At 41.3% G+C, this 18,376-nt stretch overlaps 1 protein-coding gene across 1 annotated transcript in view; it reads left to right on the top strand.

Moving 5' to 3' along the window:
• ABLIM1 (actin binding LIM protein 1) overlaps positions 1 to 18,376 on the top strand; it is a 261,923-nt gene that overhangs the window by 64,987 nt on the left and 178,560 nt on the right. Inside the window, exon 2 of the mRNA XM_061635919.1 lies at positions 7,587 to 7,721. Coding sequence (XP_061491903.1) covers positions 7,587 to 7,721 — 135 coding nt within the window. The remainder of the gene's footprint in view (positions 1 to 7,586; positions 7,722 to 18,376) is intronic.

Here is an 18,376-nt window from a genome sequence, read left to right on the forward strand (position 1 = left end):
TGTCTGAAACCCTGGAGAACCACTGCCAGTCAGTGTAGACAATGCTGAGCTAGATGGACCAGTGGTCTGACTCAGTATAAGAAAGCTTCCTATGTTCATCAAGCGATGTAAGCAAGTTTAGCCCATGCTTATTGTTCTGGATAAAAAAAGTGTTATGTTAATGGTGGTTCAGGATCTTGCTCAGATGATCTAGATACTGACTACAGAAGAGGTTATATCATGTGTATTTCTAATGAAAATATTTTTTAAAACAAACTTTACATTCCCAGTTTGTTTCCTCTTTCAGTGATCTGCGTATCCTTTCAGCTGATGCAAGGTCACCTCTGCCGTTAGAGAGCTTTACCATGTAATGTATATTTCCAGTGGGATAAAGGTTTATAAAAACGAGCTTCTTGCCAAGGAGCTGAAGCCAGTTGCTGAGCTTCAGTTACAGGGCTATGGGGACTGCAGCTGGTAGTATAATTGCCATCATTAGACATATTGGTCTGGAAGTAGCTCGTGGAAGTAGGCACAAATAACAGTAATGCTACAAATATCAAAAGTATGTTTTGTTCGTGGATCTGTATTTCAATCCATGCAGGAGAACTGTTCCCCTGTGATGCTGAGGAATCTGTCTGCTGACGTGTGGAGAAGGCATGTGTGCAGAAGGAAGGCGAAAAGGGATTTTATGAAGAAATTCAACATGAAAAATATGTAGTTATCAGGGTTATAGATACAAAATGTTAAAAATGTAACAGTAGTATACAATAATGTCTCAACAACAAAAGTGGATTAGATATGGCTTCCAAGTGTCATATTGATCTGATGTACTTCTATTGAAGTACAAAGGAATTTTAGTTAGCTGTGAATGGGTAGCTCATTTCATATCCAAATCGGTAGTTTTTGAATGCGTGTGCTCATCACAAATCATAAAAATAAAGCTTCTTCTGTTAATGTGAAAATATTAACATGTTATTTGAGTGTCATCCAAGTCTATTTCAGATTACTAGGGTTGCTTTCACACTGCACTTTATTCCATTATTCTGATGATTTCTTACTTGGTAATTTGCGCATTATATTTGATCTTTCACATGACTCACAAACTAGCTTCAGAGTTCTAGTGGAATGTACTGGAAGTTTAGCGTGAATTTCCATGATAAATGATACTAGAAATAATCCGTTAGCAAGGCTGGGAACCCGGAAGATTGCAGAAGTCTTTCGCTAGCTGCAGCCGCTCACATGACAGGCATCCCAGCATGCACTGCGTTTACACTTTTTACTTGGGTGGGGGTGTGTGTTGCCTGACGAATGTTGTACTGGTATTCCGGCATTGGCTCAGATAGCAGCAGCGTTTCCCACACATACCCCTGTCTTGATACAACTAAAACAATTTAAAAAGTCAGATCCTAAAGGGAGAGGGCTTGCATGGCAATGGGATGAGATCTTAGACCTCCTACACAGTGGAGAACAGTGTGCATGGGTGAGGGACAAAAACAAGTGGTGTGAAAGACAGTTGCGCGAAATGCTGGTATATCGGCTGAAAAAGCTGCTGATTCTTAATGCAACAGGTACTGCAGTGTGAAAGGGATTTTACAAATCCGTTAAACTAACTCAATCAGCCCCATGTGTGAAAGCAGCCTAGATCACAGTTGAACATATGAAGGGTATTTCTCAGTGAACAGACATTTGTGCACTTTTGGGATCTCCCTAACAGTTTTTCAATCTTTCTTTAATTTCTGATATTTGATCGTCCTGCGTCTCTTGATGCAGTTGTCAGATCTAAAGTGAGACTGTATGATTTTATTTATTTATTTATTACATTTATATCCCACATTTCCTCCAAGGAGCTCAAGGTGGCATACGTGCTTCCCCTTCTCTCCATTTTATCCTTAAAACAATCCTGTGAGGGAGGTTAGGCTGAGAGATAGCGAGTGGCCCAACGCCACCCAATGGATTTCATGCCTGAGTGGGGATTTTAACTTAGGTCTCCAAGGTCCTAGTCCATCACTCTAACCACTACTCCATACTGGCTAAGATGGTGCCCTGCAGATGTTTTGGATTACAGCTTCTATCATCCCCTAGCCATCTAGCTAGCTAAGACATCTGGAGGGTACTAGGTTGGGGAAGGCTGCTTTACAGGAAGGAGTTTTACACCCTCTACAGCTGTCCTTAGCCTAGCTTCTGTACGCTGATATCTCAGAGGGTTTGGTCAGCACAGGGCCAGTAAGCTAAGTGCTAAGGGGGACTTTGGAGACTTTAAAACTGGAAGTCCAAACAACTTTGGTTCAATTCAGTGTTAGGGTTTCACATTGGAACTGATAGGGCAGAAGGCACGGAGCCCAACAGAAGGTGGAGCCAGAACCCATGACAGGCAGAACCAACTAATTCTAGTTCTACCCCCATCCTTCTCCCTGCTGAGTTCTGCAGGGGCAACACTGAAACTAAGGAGGAGGAAGCCAACAGGGAGTGCCACTTCTTAAGGTATGGGCACACTAGTTGCTCAGTTTTTCTGGCCGCATTTTGAAGCGCCACTGCCCTTTACTAGCCACACCTCCCTTCCTCACTGATGCCTTCAGACCTTTCAGGACTGCTCACAGCACAGTGTTGGGCCAATCACTGTCTCTACCTGAGCCTGCAGCAAAGTGTTTCCATTAGCTACACCTGGAAGACAAACGGGTCAATGTACCAATCAGTTGTTAAACCTCCCTGACGCTGTTTTTTTTTTAGAATAAACATACAATAGAGATGTGCCCCCATTTTCAGAAAAGAGAAGCACTGGAACTGGTATAACAGTAAGTGTGTCTCTTCTCAAAGACTGGTTAAGTGAGAAGGCAGGCAGGTGGGGACAGACTGAGACTGGTGGAGCAGTGTCCCAACCACCCATATGGACCAGCCTCCACGGTTTAAATTTATTTTGTAATTGTCTGGATACCAAGAATTGTTTGCCTGATGATGATACCTTGATGGTGTGGAATTGATAAGTGGTGTTTTTTTAATCTTTTCATTAAAACAAAGGGATGACACTTGCTGCTTATATATATATGTTACATCACCTGCACAGTGGCATTTGTGCTTATGGCCTTGTCTCTATGTGGTTGGTGAGAAAAACTACATAAAAATATCTGTCTGTAAAGCCCATTAAATATTTACCTCTGTTTTCATAAACATTGTTCCACTTTTCTTTATCAATATTTGAGGATTCTCCATCTAAGCTTTCTTGAGATGTTTGACTGGCCTTTAATTTTATAGATTGTTTTAATACATAGGGGTTGGTAGGTGTCTTCAGTCCAGCTGCACTTGCAAGTGGCTCATAGAGTTTAATTCTAAGGTCTAAGATGTAATGACTAAAAATATAACACTGAACTGCATGTATTATACAGCCACAAGAGTGGCTGTATACTATAGCCAGCATAGATACCTCACATTCTGCCATGTTAAATTGAAAACAACCCCCGTGCCATTCTGCTGCTTCTCATAAGCTAATTCAAAAGAAAATCTTAACAAAACTTATAGTCCTAGCCTAAGAAACACTTGCTTAACAACCTTCTAAGTTTTCATGGCGATACACAAAACACTAAGAGAAAATTGAGAGTTCAAAGTGGAAAACAAGAGGAAAAAATCAGACTCCTGTTGGACTTTTTTCTGTCAGTGGTCCCATAATTTGTTGAAATTAATTAATAGTCAGCCGTTTTCACAGAGTACCTGTAATCCTATTATTGATCTTGCCCTATGCTCTGACCTTCATCTTGTACAGTTTAAAAGTTTAAAAAATGCATAGCTGATTTTTAATAAATTTAACATTGAAGTCTACTCAGGGATACTCAGTAGGAACCAACTGTCAGTGTTCTAAAAGCCAGACTCACAGTTGTTTGGCTTGGCTGATGAGATGGCCACACCCATGCTAGACATTTATTTCACTTGAGGCAGTCATGGCTTCCTCCAAAGAATCCTGGGAAGTGTAGTTTGTGAAAGTTGCTGAGAGTTATTAGGAGACTCCTGTTCCCCTGACAAAGCTCCAGTGGCCTGAGTGGCATAACAGTCAGCCCCTCTTCTGATGAGTGTAGCTCTATGAGGGGAGTAGGGCCTTTCCCTTGCCTCTTCCCCTTGCCTCTTCCCCCTCCGCTCCCCTCCTTATAATGAGAGATATATAGTTTTCCACGTTAGATTCTCTGTAGAAACATTAGTAACACAGGAAAGAAGCAAAATAAGCATATGTTACCAAATTCTTCCAAGCTAGAGAGGAAGTGGATTGGACTGTGAAAGACCAACCCAAATTGTGTTTGCATTTTAGCAAATTTGTAGGGCAGTACAATATATCATAGAGGAGGTCAGGTCTCCTATTTCCCTGGTGCATTCACTATAGCTGTCCAATTTCCCCTCTTTTTAAAGTTTGATAGAACCCCAAGGGGTTTTTGCCTGTAAGTGAATCTTTGTATAGAGGTGGAATATAACAGGTGACTGGGTGGTGAGATAGATCTCATAATTGTCATGTCAAGTTAGGTTTGTTTAGATAGCTCTTTTTGCATTTACTGCACTCAAAGTGGGTTCATAATAGATACAGATTCAACAGTGTTTCGTCCCATGATGTGTATACTGTTTTTCTGCTGTGTTTTCTCTGGTCAGACAGATTTGGCAGGGTTTTATAGTGTTTCAAAAGCTTTCAAAACCTGTTTGGTAAAAGTGGACATTTGTTGACAGTGGGACAAAATAAATGTGTGTACACTGCAAGTGATAATACTGTCATCATTTGGCTTTTAAACTTTTTTCCATCTGCATCCGCAGTCTGGGCTTCTCCCTTATTACAATTTGTTGTATCCTTCTAAATTTTCAATTGACATACAAAGAAGCTATGTCACCAATAACTAATTAGTGTCTTCCACACAGGACAATATCAGTAGGTGACTCTTTGTAGGACTGTCAGTCAGGGCTCTACTGTGAACAGTTCAAATTACACTAGCAACAGATGATCCTGGTTGTTGATGAAATGTGAAGATGAAGGTCCAGAATGTCTGTTTAGTCTTTGATTAATCAGCTTTGAGACTTTGTTGATATGTTAGTATTGCTTGACAGGCTACTAAAAGGCTCTTGTAATGCCTCGCTTATAACTTTGAATTGTGGGAAGTCATTACAGAAGCTGGAATAGAGAATGACAGAGAGTATTAGTTTTCAACTAAATGTGTTGGGCACTAACTTAAGGTGGGTCACACTACCAGTATCATGACGATCGTTTGTAGACAGGAAAAGAGAGAAAGGGAAGAAGAGATGGAAGAATATATAGACAATGCAAGTGAGAAAAGTTTATGTGTGTCAATGTGAGTATAACAGGATCTTAAAGAAGACTATGCAACTGAGGGATTGCTTGCAAGAAATAGTGTTAGCATTAGGGTGTTTTGACTTCTGCAACAGTATATGCATGTCACCGAGGTTAGGTAGAAAGCAATTTAAGATCTGCCACTAACTAGTTTAGTGTACAGTAATATCCAATGTAGCACTATGTTAGAGTTACTTAGCAGTATACTTGTTTCGCTGGTGAAATGTTTTGCACCAGTGGAACGTTGTTGTGCAGAAGAATGCATAAGCAAATTGCTGATAACTTTGTTGCACAATAGATTGGGCAATGAGTTTCCGCAACTGTTTCCTGCATTGAGCAGGGGGTTGGACTTGATGGCCTTATAGGCCCCTTCCAACTCTACTATTCTATGATTCTGTGAAGTACCCTGTTGCAGAACATTAAAACTCACCCATCTGCTAGTGCAAGAGCCCTTGTGGTAGCAGGCAGAGAACGCTGGATACAGCCCTTAGTTTTGCAGACTCAAAAAGTTGCCTCATAACATCTTTGTTTTCATGTTAACTGGATCTGCAGTGATGATGTCACTAGTAATATTTTATTTATTTATAATTTGATTTATACCCTGCCTTCCTCCAGGCAGGAGCCCAGGGTGGCAAACAAAAGCACCAAAAACTTTAAAACATCATAAAAACAAATTTTAGAACATGCCAAAAACATCTATAAAAATGTTTCTTAAAAAAAAGGGGGGGGAATAGTTTCTAAGTAATTCCTGGGAAGGGCAGTGTCTTCATTCCCACCTATCATATGTACTGTGTTACCTCAGTTACCAGTTAATGCTGTGGTTTTTTTGGGGAAAGCTAATAACCACAGTCTTGTGATCCAAAAATAAAACTTCATCACTTAAAGATGGGGGGGGGCTCACTGAGTACTGCTTTGGAGTTGTTTAGAAATAATTGCTAATTAAAATATTGGTAGGCATTCCCTTCAGTGTTTTGCGTACTGCTATGGATTAAATAACAGAGCATTGTAAATAGAAAACACGAAGCCTACCAGAAATGGAAGGGGAAGGGAGAGGAAAAAGCATTTTGTATTCCTAGCAGTTGTGCTTTCATAAAACATTTTAAATGGGAAATTGGTAGTTTTCTATATCATACCATTTGCCTACCCCACACTTTAAATTTTTAAATAAAATAGATGTTTGCATTCATAGAGCCTTAAGTAAATCTACAAAAAGGAAGGAGGAAAAATTCAAAGGATGAAACACTGGAATGTGAAACAATAAAATGTAGGGAATTATCCAAGGAAAGTGATTTCTTTTTAAGTCCCGCTAATTTAAATAGAAGAGAGTTAAGAACATTCCTTCCCATGTCATGTTCTTACACCTGATCCAGAAATTCACTGCACTCTACACTTAACCCATAATATAGCATGTCACAATTGGAGAAAGACAAGGAGATATAAGTCAAATGAATGAATATATGGATACCTCAGGTAGGATAACTCAGTTAAGAACATAAGAACATAAGAAGAGCCTGCTGGATCAGGCCAGTGGCCCATCTAGTCCAGCATCCTGTTCTCACAGTGGCCAACCAGGTTCAAAGCTTTAGAAAAAGATAGAAAATCTTTAAAATCAGCAACCACTCCAAATGGGGAGGAATTCTCTCCATCAATTATATTACAGTGAACACTTACACTAGCATGCCAACAATATTAACTGGCATGACTTGCTCAGAGTTATTTGATTAAAGAGGAATGGTGAAGTTTAGATGGATCTAGAAATGAATTTTAGCCTGACAATTATTTTCTTCCTGTTGTGCCTCCTGCCCATGCTTTCTTACTTTGTACGAAGTATAAAGTATGCTGCAAATGCCCTATGAAACCGGTTTCAATATGATATCATCTTCTGGAGTCTGAAATGGTATAATCTTAGGAGTGTTTTAACACACACTTTTTAATGAAAGTGTAGATTAACTGTTAGTCTATTGAAGTAGAACACGATTCACAGGAATTTAAAATACTAGGCTATGGATGGAAAAGCAACTGGTGATGCAACAGTATCACTTAAGCCATCTCTGACTTCCCTGGCCCAGTGGAGCTGGCAAATCGCTACAGATGGAGCTCTTATCACAAGATCAAACTACATCAGGAGCCTTAGATGGTTTCATATTGCAGAAACCTTCCTTAACCACCTTCCTATTGCTTTCTAGTCCGTGTCATAGTTTGTTTTTTAAATCTATCTTTTCAGATAATCTTTTGTGAGAAGCTGAAAAGGTCTGAAAGAAAGTCTTATGTATAAACTTTGTTATTATTTTTACAGTGGCCCATCCTCAGGAGCCTCATCACTCCATGGAGAAGCCAGTCATCCACTGCCATAAATGTGGTGAACCATGTAAAGGTGAAGTACTTCGTGTCCAGGCCAGGCATTTTCACATCAAATGTTTTACCTGCAAAGGTACTGTAATCTCCCTCTCTCTTTTTACAAACCTATGTATTGACCCAGTCAAATTGTTTGTTTATATCTCTTCATCAGAGGTATTATTTGCTATGGCTATTTCTTACAGGTGTGCATTATGGATCTAGATCTTATGAAGAAGAATCTCAAAAGTATAATGGGGAAAGAGCACCATTTAAATGTACAGAAAACTGTGGGGTGATGGATTGACGAAGGTGGCTGACCCAGTTGAAATCCCTTCAGCTGATTACTGAGTGGTTTTGACCAAGAGTCTTTGTTTAATCATCATATAGAGATTGTTGTAAGAATAAAGAATGCATTGTGATCTACACTAAGTCTTAAGATAGATAGGGTGGGAAAGAAATCTTTAAAAATAAGCTTCTGGAAGTGCAACAGCAGAGATCACTCAGGATTGAATTCAAAGTAGCACTAAGTCTCTTTTTTCATCGATGTGAGGAATTCCTCCCCCTGTACACCCCCTAAATCCACTCTGGGGATTTCCCCAACTCTCTGGAGTAGATTTGGTGACAGTGTAGAACACATACAGGAGGAGAGGGGAGTCTCATTGCAAAAGTTGCTCTGCTCATGCAAATAATTCATTGAATATCACCCTCAATTTGTAACTTAAGGGTTAATTTTGTTAGTGTTAAAGTCAACTGGCCAAGAGGGGGATGGGGGGAGGTGTTGCTTAGCAACCAGGCAGAATGGCATGATCTTCAGTGAGCTGGCACATGCTCTGATTGGCTGTGTGGTTCTGAGGGACTTTTTCTCTGTATGTTTAGTTGTGTACAAAATGATGGTTCTACATTTTTTGGCATGATCCTGATGGATACACTGTAATGTCAGAAAGTATGGTTCCACAAAAAAATGGTAGTGGATTGGGATGGTTCTTTCAAAGTGTGAAATTTGTTCTTGAGAATTTGCAAATCATCTCTGCCTCTGCTTTTGTTTAATGAGAGCATCTTTCATGTGAAAGCTTAGCCTGAATAGCAAAAATTATAAATAATAAATGTTAGTCTTTAATGTTGGGGGGAATGGTCAGGAACGATGGGAGTTATAGTCCAGCAACATCTGGAGGGCCACAGGTTAGCTACCCCTGCTTTAAGGTGTTATGAGACTGTTTGTCATTTTTGATACAAGAGACTGTCTCCGGTGTCTCCAGGTAGGACTGGCAAGAGACACCTGCCTGAAACCCTATCGAGCTGCTGCCATTTAGTGTAAGTATTGAGTGAGGTGGATCAATAGTCTGACACAGTGTAAGGCAGCTTCCCATGTGCCTATGTACTAGTTATAGAGCTTCTTTTGATTTGCCTCCTGGTCTTTAGCTGCCCAGTTGTAAAGGCAAGGAAGGAAATAAATGACAGACAATGAATAGTAGAAAATAGTAGAAAATAGTAGAAAATAGTAGAATATAGTAGCTGGCTCTTCATCATTTGTGCTTTTGTTATGCATACTGGGGAAGGAAGTACAAAATTTGAATTTACCAGAGCTTGGAAAAGTTACTTTTTTGAACTACAGCTCCCATCAGCCCCAGCCAGCATGGCCACTGGATTGGGCTGATGGGAGTTGTAGTTTAAAAAAGTAACTTTTCCAAGCTCTGGAATTTACTTAGGGCAGGGGTAACCAGCATAGTTCCTCTGTGTGTTAGGTATCTTTTCTAGCCTTTGGCCATGCTGGTGGGGACTGATGGGAGAGGTAGTTCAGCAACGTCTGGAGGGCACTACATTGGCTAGCACTGATTTAGGAAAAAATAGCAAAAATCAGCAAGCATCCAAAACAACCAAAAAACAGGAGATAAAATCTCAAGATGTCACAACTGGAATTTTATTTGTAAAAAAAATCTAAGGCATTTTAGCCTCTGAATAGTTAGCCCTTCATGAGGGGTTAAAATAAAATATAGAAACAGTCTGCAGAGATCTCTGCTAATAAAGTCACATTTTCACCTTCACTGGTGACTAAAAATTTTTTGGTTACTACATTATACTATAGTCAGCATGGATTTTTCTCATTCCACAATGATAAATTGAAAATACCCCCATGTTATTCTGATGCTTCCCGTAAGCTCATTTCAAAACAAAACCCTACAAAACTTATATTACCGAACTGAGAAACGCTTGCTTAATAACCCTCTAAATTTTCATGGTGATACACAAAACAATCAGAGAGGATCAAGAATTCAAAGTGTAGAAAAAGAGAGCGAAAAACCAGACCCATGTTGGACTTTTTTCTATGAGTTCTCATAATTTGTTGAAATTAATTAAAACTCAGCCGTGTTCACAGAGTACCTGTACTCCTATTACTGACCTTGCCCCATACTCTGACCTCCATGTTCTGCAGTTTAAAAGTTTAAAAACTGCCTGGCTGATTTTTAATTAATTTAAGAAATTTAGCAATGAACTCAATGATAATGTCAGACATGCTCCGTAAGAACTAACTGTCAGTGTTCTAAAAGCCAGACTCACAGCTGTTCGTCTTGGCTAATCAGGGAGCAACACCCACACCAGACCTTTATTTCATTTTAGATAGGCCTGGCTTCCCCCAAAGAATCCTGGGAAGTGTAGTTTGTGAAGGGTGCTGAGCGGAGACTCCTGTTCTCCTGACAGAGCTCTAGTGGCCAGAATGGTTTAACAGTCAGCCGCTCTGATTGAAGCTCTGTGAGGGGAACGGGATGTGTCCTAGCAACTCTCAGCACCCTTCACTAACTACACTTCCCAGGATTCTTTGGGAGAAGCCATGACTGTCTAAAGTGAAATAACAGTCTGGTGTGGATGTGACCAGGGACAGTTTTGGTTTAAATTTGGGTGGAAGGCTACATGTGTCTGCTGTAGAATAAAAAGGTGGGGAAAACTCTGAAAAAGAATGATACTGTTCACAAAGTTTTCTTTTTGGAAAGGAAGGGGGCTTCTACTATGCCCAGTACCCACCTACCCAATCTCCTTCCCTTTCCTCCCCCTTTCTCCCTCCCCCTTTTTTTCCTGCACCCCTCCCCCCAGCTCAGTTTCATCTATTCTAAGCATGATTGCACAGGAGTAAATCCCACTGAAGTCAAAAAGCATGCAAATGATCAAACCTGGCCTCCCCTCCCCCTCCCTCCTATCTGCTCCCTCTTTCCCCTCCCCTCCCCCTTCCTTCACTCCTCCCTTTCCATCCTCTTCCAAGTCCCTTCTTCCCCCCCCTCCCCCTCCTCTACCCCCATGGTCAGTTTTACCTACCCTAGGACTATGACCTGGGAGACCAGGATTCATATCCCCACACAGCCATGAAGCTCAGTGGATGACCTTAGGGCAGTCACTGCCTCTCAGCCTCAGAGGAAGGCATGGTAAACCACCTATGAATACCACTTATTATGAAAACCCTATTCATAGCGTCACCATAAGTCGGAATCGATTTCATTTTCATTTTCAAGCATGATTGTACAGGAGTAAATCCCATTGAACTCAATAAGCATGCAAATGATCAAACCTGCCCTCCTCCTCCCTCCCATCACCTCCCTTTTGCCCCTTCCCTCCTCCTTCCTTCCCCGTCCCCTTCCAACCCCCTCCTTCCCCCTTCCCATCCCCTCCTTCCCCCTTCCAGTCCCCTCCTTCCCCCTCCCACTTCCTCTGCTCCCCTCTCCTCCCTTCTTCCTTTCCTCTACTCTCCCGTCCCCCTCCTCCTTCCCCATGGTCAGTTTTACCTATCCTAGCCATGACTGCACAGAAGTAAATCCCACTGAACTCAAAAAACAGATAGAAGATCAAACCTGTCCTCCTCCCCCTCCTGCCTGCCCCCATTCCCCTCCTCCCCTCTGCCCTTCCTCCTCCTCCCCTCCCCATCCCCTGTGGTCAGTATCACCTATCCTAAGCATGATTGCAGGGGAGTAAATCCCACTGAACTCAATAAACATGCAAATGTTCAATACATTCTCAGCAAACTTGCACAGGATCCCATTTCTTATCTCCCAGATTAAAAAGCAGAGAAATTCACTAATAGGCAAAAAACCTTGCAGTTCAAGAATGTACCTTAAATTTCTTCCAAACTCTTCCAAGCTACACAGGAAGTGAAATGGACTGTGAAAACCCAACCCAAATTGTGTTTGCATTTTGACAAATGTGTAGGGCAGTCCAATATCTCAGAGAGGAGGTCCGGTCTCCTGCTCCCCTGGTGAATTCACTATAGCTGTCCAATTTCCCTGCTTTTTAAACTTTGATAGAAATATTTGTTGGCTATAGGTACGTTCTTCAATCGCAAGGTTTTTGCCTATTAGTGAATTTTATTTTAACCCCAGATGAGGCCTGAATTGTTCATAGGCTGAAATGCACTGGGCTTTTTACAAATAACATACCAACTGTGGCACCTTGATATTTTATCTTTCTCATTTCTATATCCCTGACATAGGGCAACCCTGGGTAAAAACACTAGCTTGCTCACTCGCTCACTCACTCACTCGTTTGTAAGATATATGAAACTTCTTGTTACGGTAGATTTTACCACTAACGGCTGCTTCTTCTTTTTCCTTGGTTCTATTGGCCTTTGTGCTTTACTTTTATTTTGTAGATGGCATTTATATACCTGGCCCATAAGAGGAGTTCTCTGGGTGTCTCACAAAGCTAAATAAATAAACAATACACAGTAGAAAACAATATTAATAAATCCAATTTTAAAAAAACTAAAAGATATTTCATTGGCACTTTGTCCCCTTACTGTTCTTTCTTTTTCTTATGTTTTGTCTGATTGTCTTCTTATACCTACAGTAATCCATCTGTGGCCTTTCCTCTTCTGCCTCTCTGTCAGATGACATGATACAGTGTGCTAGCTCTTGGCTTTTGGTTCTTCTATCATTTGCTGTGTCTCTGGCCCTACCATAGAAAGGGGAAGAAAGGAAGATGGGATCAGCAGATAGCTCTAGGTATCGCCTCCCCATTATGTGTCAAGTGCTCATATGGGTAGGAGCTTGTAGCTTGTCATGTAGGCCTCCTTGGCATGATCCACATTGCTCTCTCATGCTCCCTCTGCTTGTGGCACACTATCATCTGGATCACCATAGGTTGGAGCTTGGAAGAGTTACTTTTTTGAACTACAACTCCCACCAGCCCCAGCCAGCATGGCCACTGGATTGGGCTGATGGGAGTTGTAATTCCAAAAAGTAACTTTTCCAAGCTCTGCATAGGCAGTATACTTCCATTACATGAACTGCTGTATTAGGAATGTTGGCACATGAAGGAGTTTCTCATCTGATGGGATTAAGCTACGGCAGAGATGGGGAACCAGTGGCCCTCCCACTGTTGCTGGACTATGGCTCCCATCATCCCTGACTATTGGCCATTCTGTCTGAGGCTGATCAGGACACCAACAGTATCTGGAGGGCAACAGATTCCTCATTCTTGGACCAGAGGATCTCCAAATTAGAGCCTTTCTGTTGTTGTTTGCACAATTATTGTAATTTTTATCTGCTTTCAGTTAATTGTAATTCAGTTTATTGCAGTTCAGACTCATATATCGAAGGGGTGCTTTTATTGCAGAGGGGATGATTATGATAATGATTTATAATCACTCATTCATTCATTTATTCATTTGAACTTTATTGCATATAGTTATAGAGCTTTGCAAAATACAGAGAGAGAAAAATTAAAATAAATAAAATATCCAGGTACAAATAAAACAACAGCAGGACTAGTTATACCCAAATTAAAACTGATTATACTCCATAGTTCTTAATATGCCTAGCCCGCAGCTTCTTGGCTGCCAGGGCAAAATTGGCGACTGGGATTGTTACTTGTTTAAAATTGTCTGCTAAAAGTTCCACAACCAGCTCCTGGGCTGGTGTATCCGAGTATAGCTGAATATAATATACCAAGAATTTCCTTCTGGAATCCTCATACAAGGGACAATACAACAGGTAATTAATTGTCTTCTATCTGGTCACACCCATAAATGCATTTCCATTCATTAGTTGGGATTTCCAGGAATCTCCCCTCCAGATATGCAGGGGGCATCACTTGAAACCTAAGTTCCGTGAATGCCCTATGAAGTTGTGCATAGGTCAAAATCTCAAAATAATTGGATCTTGCATGATTGACCTTAAGTTGGGGGTACCAGATAGAAAAGGGCACAGCAACTATTGTTGCCCTGTCTTGGTTTGCATCATGGTCAAATACCCAATTCCTTAATGCAAGTGGGCTAAGGCTTAAAAATTTTTCCATGGAGAGGTTATAGATCTCTAGCTTTGCTTGACACTGGTGGGCCCATCCCCCATTCGTAAATTGCTCAAACCAACAGAGCTTGGTGAGGGACTGATCATCCATCCTGTTTAATCTGCACCTATATCTAAGGTAGGATAAATCAATTCTTGCTGAAATTGAGGGTAAACCAAGCTCTGCTCTAAGGTGGACTGATGGAGCCCCAGGGGGAAGCCCCAGTATCTGCCTCATAAACTTATTTTGCAAGACTTCTATCTCATGTTTGGCTGATTCCCCCCAAAGTTCTGCACCACAGAGCATTTGGGCTATGATTTTGGCAACAAAAACCTTGAGCACAGGATTAATTAGCTGACCCCCTCTGGTATAAAAAAACTTTTGTATTTGGCCAGTTGATCTGGCACATGAAAGTTTAATCATATCTAAATGGTGTTTCCATGACAATTTCTCACTGAAACACAAGCCCAAATATTTGAATGAATGAACCTGTTCTAGTTCGTGCCCATCAAGGACCCAGTTGGAATTCAGGGTCCTCTTGCCAAAAACCATGACCTTAGTTGTTGAGTAATTGACTGTTAGTTTCTCCTCTTTACAGATCTTTCCAAAGTTAGCTAACATCTTTTTAAAACCAATTTTATTCAGAGATAAAAGGACTAGATCGTCAGCATAAAGCAATACTGAGATCTTACGATTGCCAACTGATGGTGGAAAAAAGGAAGGGGAAGCCATGCCAGGAATTATATTATTGATATAAAAATTGAATAAAAGGGGTGCCAGTATGCAGCCTTGCTTCACCCCCCATTTGATATGAATAGCTCGAGATAGGGCACCTTGGAGGCCCAATTGTACCTGCAATGTATTGGCCTGGTGTAAAGACTGAATAAGCCAGAGCAGGCTTTTATCAATGTTTGTTTTGGCTAATTTGTGTCATCAAAGGTCCCTATCTGTTAAATCGAAGGCAGAAGAGAAATCTACAAAAGCAGCAAATATGGACTTATTTGGGCCCTTGATGGTTTTGTAAATTAGATGCTGCAAGACAAATGCTTGATCTATGGTGCTTCTGCCCTTTCTGAACCCTGCTTGTTCTTCGCGGATAATTGAATAGTTGGAGTCCCATTCAAGAAGCTTGTTTAAAAGATAATGGCCGTATAGTTTAGAGGTCACATCTAGGAGGCTGATGGGTCTATAATTATGGGGGTCTGATGCGTCTCCTTTCTTAAAGACGGGCACAACAATACTGGAGCGCCAACCAGATGGGATGTCTCCAGTTGAGTTAATGTAAGTAAATAATGTTGCTAAGACTGGGGCCCACCAGTTCCCATCTAAAAGGAAAACCTCAGGAGGGATCATATCTTTTCCTGGGGCCTTGCCAGAGGGAAAGACAAAATCAAATCCTCTATGTCAGTGTTAGATACAGGTGGCTAGACTGGGAGATTAGGAGGATTCCCTGTTGTATCTGAAAGTAAAGTTGTACTGCTACCGAAGATATTGCTGAAGTGAGAGACCCAGGTTTCAGGAGGGATTGGGGGGACAGCCTCAAAAACGTTTTGGGAGAAGCCTCCCTGGATCAAATTTGGGTTTGTTCCCTTCACTTAAGGCAAGGCCCAAGGACTTCCAATTATTAGTAAAGAAGGCCTTTTTTCCCCTCACTGAGCATTGTTTTATACTCTCTCTGACGTAACTGCAAAAGAAGAGTGGCCTCATCAGAACCACTGTACATCGTCTGGGAGATAGACCAGGGGCAAGTTGTCGAAGCTGTAAAAGCTTATCCGACCCTAACATCCGCCCTATGTTGGAATCAATTTCCAGAGACCATTTTAGCCGTCTCACTCCCTGTAAATGACCTGGCATTTTGGAATCTGTCGACACATTAAGATATGAATTGTGTAAATTAAGAATGAACCTAAGTGGAAGATCATCACTTTCAGATCTGCCTCCTAATGTCATACACTTGGCAAAAGGAACAATAGAAAGTGACCGTATTATATAATCAAGAACACTGGCTCCCTTCTCAGAAATGTAAGTATAGTGTCCCTTGGAGTGATCTAAGTAAGTGCCATTAAAACAAACCAGCTGAAATTTAAAAATTAAAGAAAAAGGAGCTTGTCCATACTTATTGATTATCTTGTCTCGTGAAAATCGGGGAAGGCTTACTATTTCCCCAAAGTCAAGACCCAGGGCCTTTTCCAGCAGAGGATAGCTATTTCCCATCCTTGCATTAAAATCACCACAAATAAGGAGAAAATGAAAGGGATAATCTGACATTCCTGGCAGCCAGGCGTTGGTCAACAGCACTTCGCCAGGCAGCAAAGCACTGCCCTCAGGGATTAAATAACTGATATAACTTTTTCATGGAACACCATAAATAACTACTTTGATTTTAGTTGAGTAATGCAGACAAATCCCCCACTGACATGGTATATCCTACAATAATATAATCATGATGATGGGGTAGGCTACTTAGACTCGATTCAATAGCATATACCACATTAAGCCTTTGCGTGTTTACTTAGAAGTAAGTGTTGTGTTCAGTAGAACTTCACTGAGTGCACAGGATTTCAGCCTGACAATCATATCTGCATTTACACATAAGCATATAATGTCTGTTTATTTCAGTGGGATGTATTTGCAGATAAGTGTGTACAGGACTGCTGCAGTAGTCTAATTTTCTTCTGTTTGGGTGGAAGGCTTTACTAAGAGTTTAAGCTGCAGACTTTTTATTTATTTAGACAATGTATACACTGCTTAACTACAATAGTCTCTAAATAATCTCTAAGGATGGAGTATGGACATAGAAATTCAAATAAAATATATTTAAATGATTTCTTGCATTTCCTAGTTGCAGACTTCTCCAATTTTTCACATCAGAGAGAACCTGCATTTGACTTTATTTTGAGGGATGTTCATATTGCCACCTCCATGTGTGAAGGGTGGAAGAAGATACAGATCCACATGGGCAAGCCCAGCCCCAGCCCCTTTACCCGTTAATGTCTACATGTTAAAACTATGTCAAAAGGAGTTCTACATGTAACAGTGTGCACACATAGAGTAACTAAACACATGGCATCAGAAGAGCATGGTGGTAGGTGGCAAGGCTTGTCTATGAGTCCTTCTCCGACCATCTTTTCAGGCCCAGTGCCAGCGGGTGGCCAGGTCAGCACTGGCTGAGAGCCCTTGCGGCTGGGAGGGTGGAGCTCTCACTCTGTGATTCCTGCCAGATCGGATTGCAGGGCGCAACCATACAGTAGTGCAGATAACAGAGCAGGAGCCCCACTCTCCCAGGCGACACCATCACCGCATTCGCGTGCAACTGGCACACACTTAAATACACCCAGTCGCACCTCCTGTTGCATTGTTGCATGACTGCCATTAACCAAGATGGCAGTGGGGGCATGTTGCATCGTGCTCTGATGTGGTGATGCAAAGGTAGCACAACCAGGTGTATTAAAGTGTGTGCATGCGCAATGGGGCTGTGGCTGTCTGGTCCTCAAAGGCCTGGAGTAGTCTGGGGCCAGCCCTGCTTCTTTTAATTCATGGAAGGGATCATGTGAATGCCATTTGGATAACTGACCTGCCTGGTAGTTGACAAGTACACTTTTTTCAACATCTCTTTCCCTCTCCACTTTTACCTAATGTAATCTTTGCTGGCTTTGCTATTTACTTTTGAGTTTCTCTTACAGTATTTCATAGCTGCTGGCATCGCTGATTGGTCCTGATGTAGTTTAATAGAATACATTCTCTTTCCAACTTCTGGGATAACTTGTGTTGCTACGGATGGCTGTTGATGAAGATATTTAGAAGCTGCTGACAGATTAAACATTGGTAATATGAGCTGCCAAACCAAAGTCACATGGAGAAAATTGAATAACCTCTCCAAGGGTGAAAGAAATTTAGATGTGGCTCTGTGTTATTATGCATAATAATAAATACTGTAATGTTTCTTTTGCTACATGAATAAAACCCCTGCAGGTTGATACTGTGATTGAACTGTTCACCAAAACAATGTATTTGATTAGAGAACCGTTCTACCACTGATGACTGACAGACTGCTCTCTTAGTTTGCCAGACATGAGATTGAGGCTACACTTGTCAGAATTAATCAAAGACTGACGTCCTGTTCCTAAATACATTAGGTAGAGTAAAGCGAAGCCTCTCTAGAAGCTTAAATCCTTTTTCGTTAGTGCTGCCTGTCCTTCCTCCTGGAAGACTAGAGTGACATGTTGCTAGGTTTTCTGGAGTAAGAAACTATTACTTTAAAATAATGCCACAGTAAGCCAAACTATGGCTTATTAGGACTGTGCGGACTCCCAGAGAGGAGCTTGCAGCCACTTTGCTCCTCCTTATGCTTTTTTTTACTCCCCCACCATGCTGAGCTAAACTAAGGCTTGGCTTAGCTTGTCATCTGAACTCATGCTTATGGTTAAGCTTTCTCCTCACCATGAGTTGCAGCCAAGATTTGTTTGGGCAAAACTCTTGAAC

This window comes from Rhineura floridana, chromosome 7, assembly GCF_030035675.1.
Source record: "Rhineura floridana isolate rRhiFlo1 chromosome 7, rRhiFlo1.hap2, whole genome shotgun sequence".
Lineage (NCBI taxonomy): Eukaryota > Metazoa > Chordata > Lepidosauria > Squamata > Rhineuridae > Rhineura > Rhineura floridana.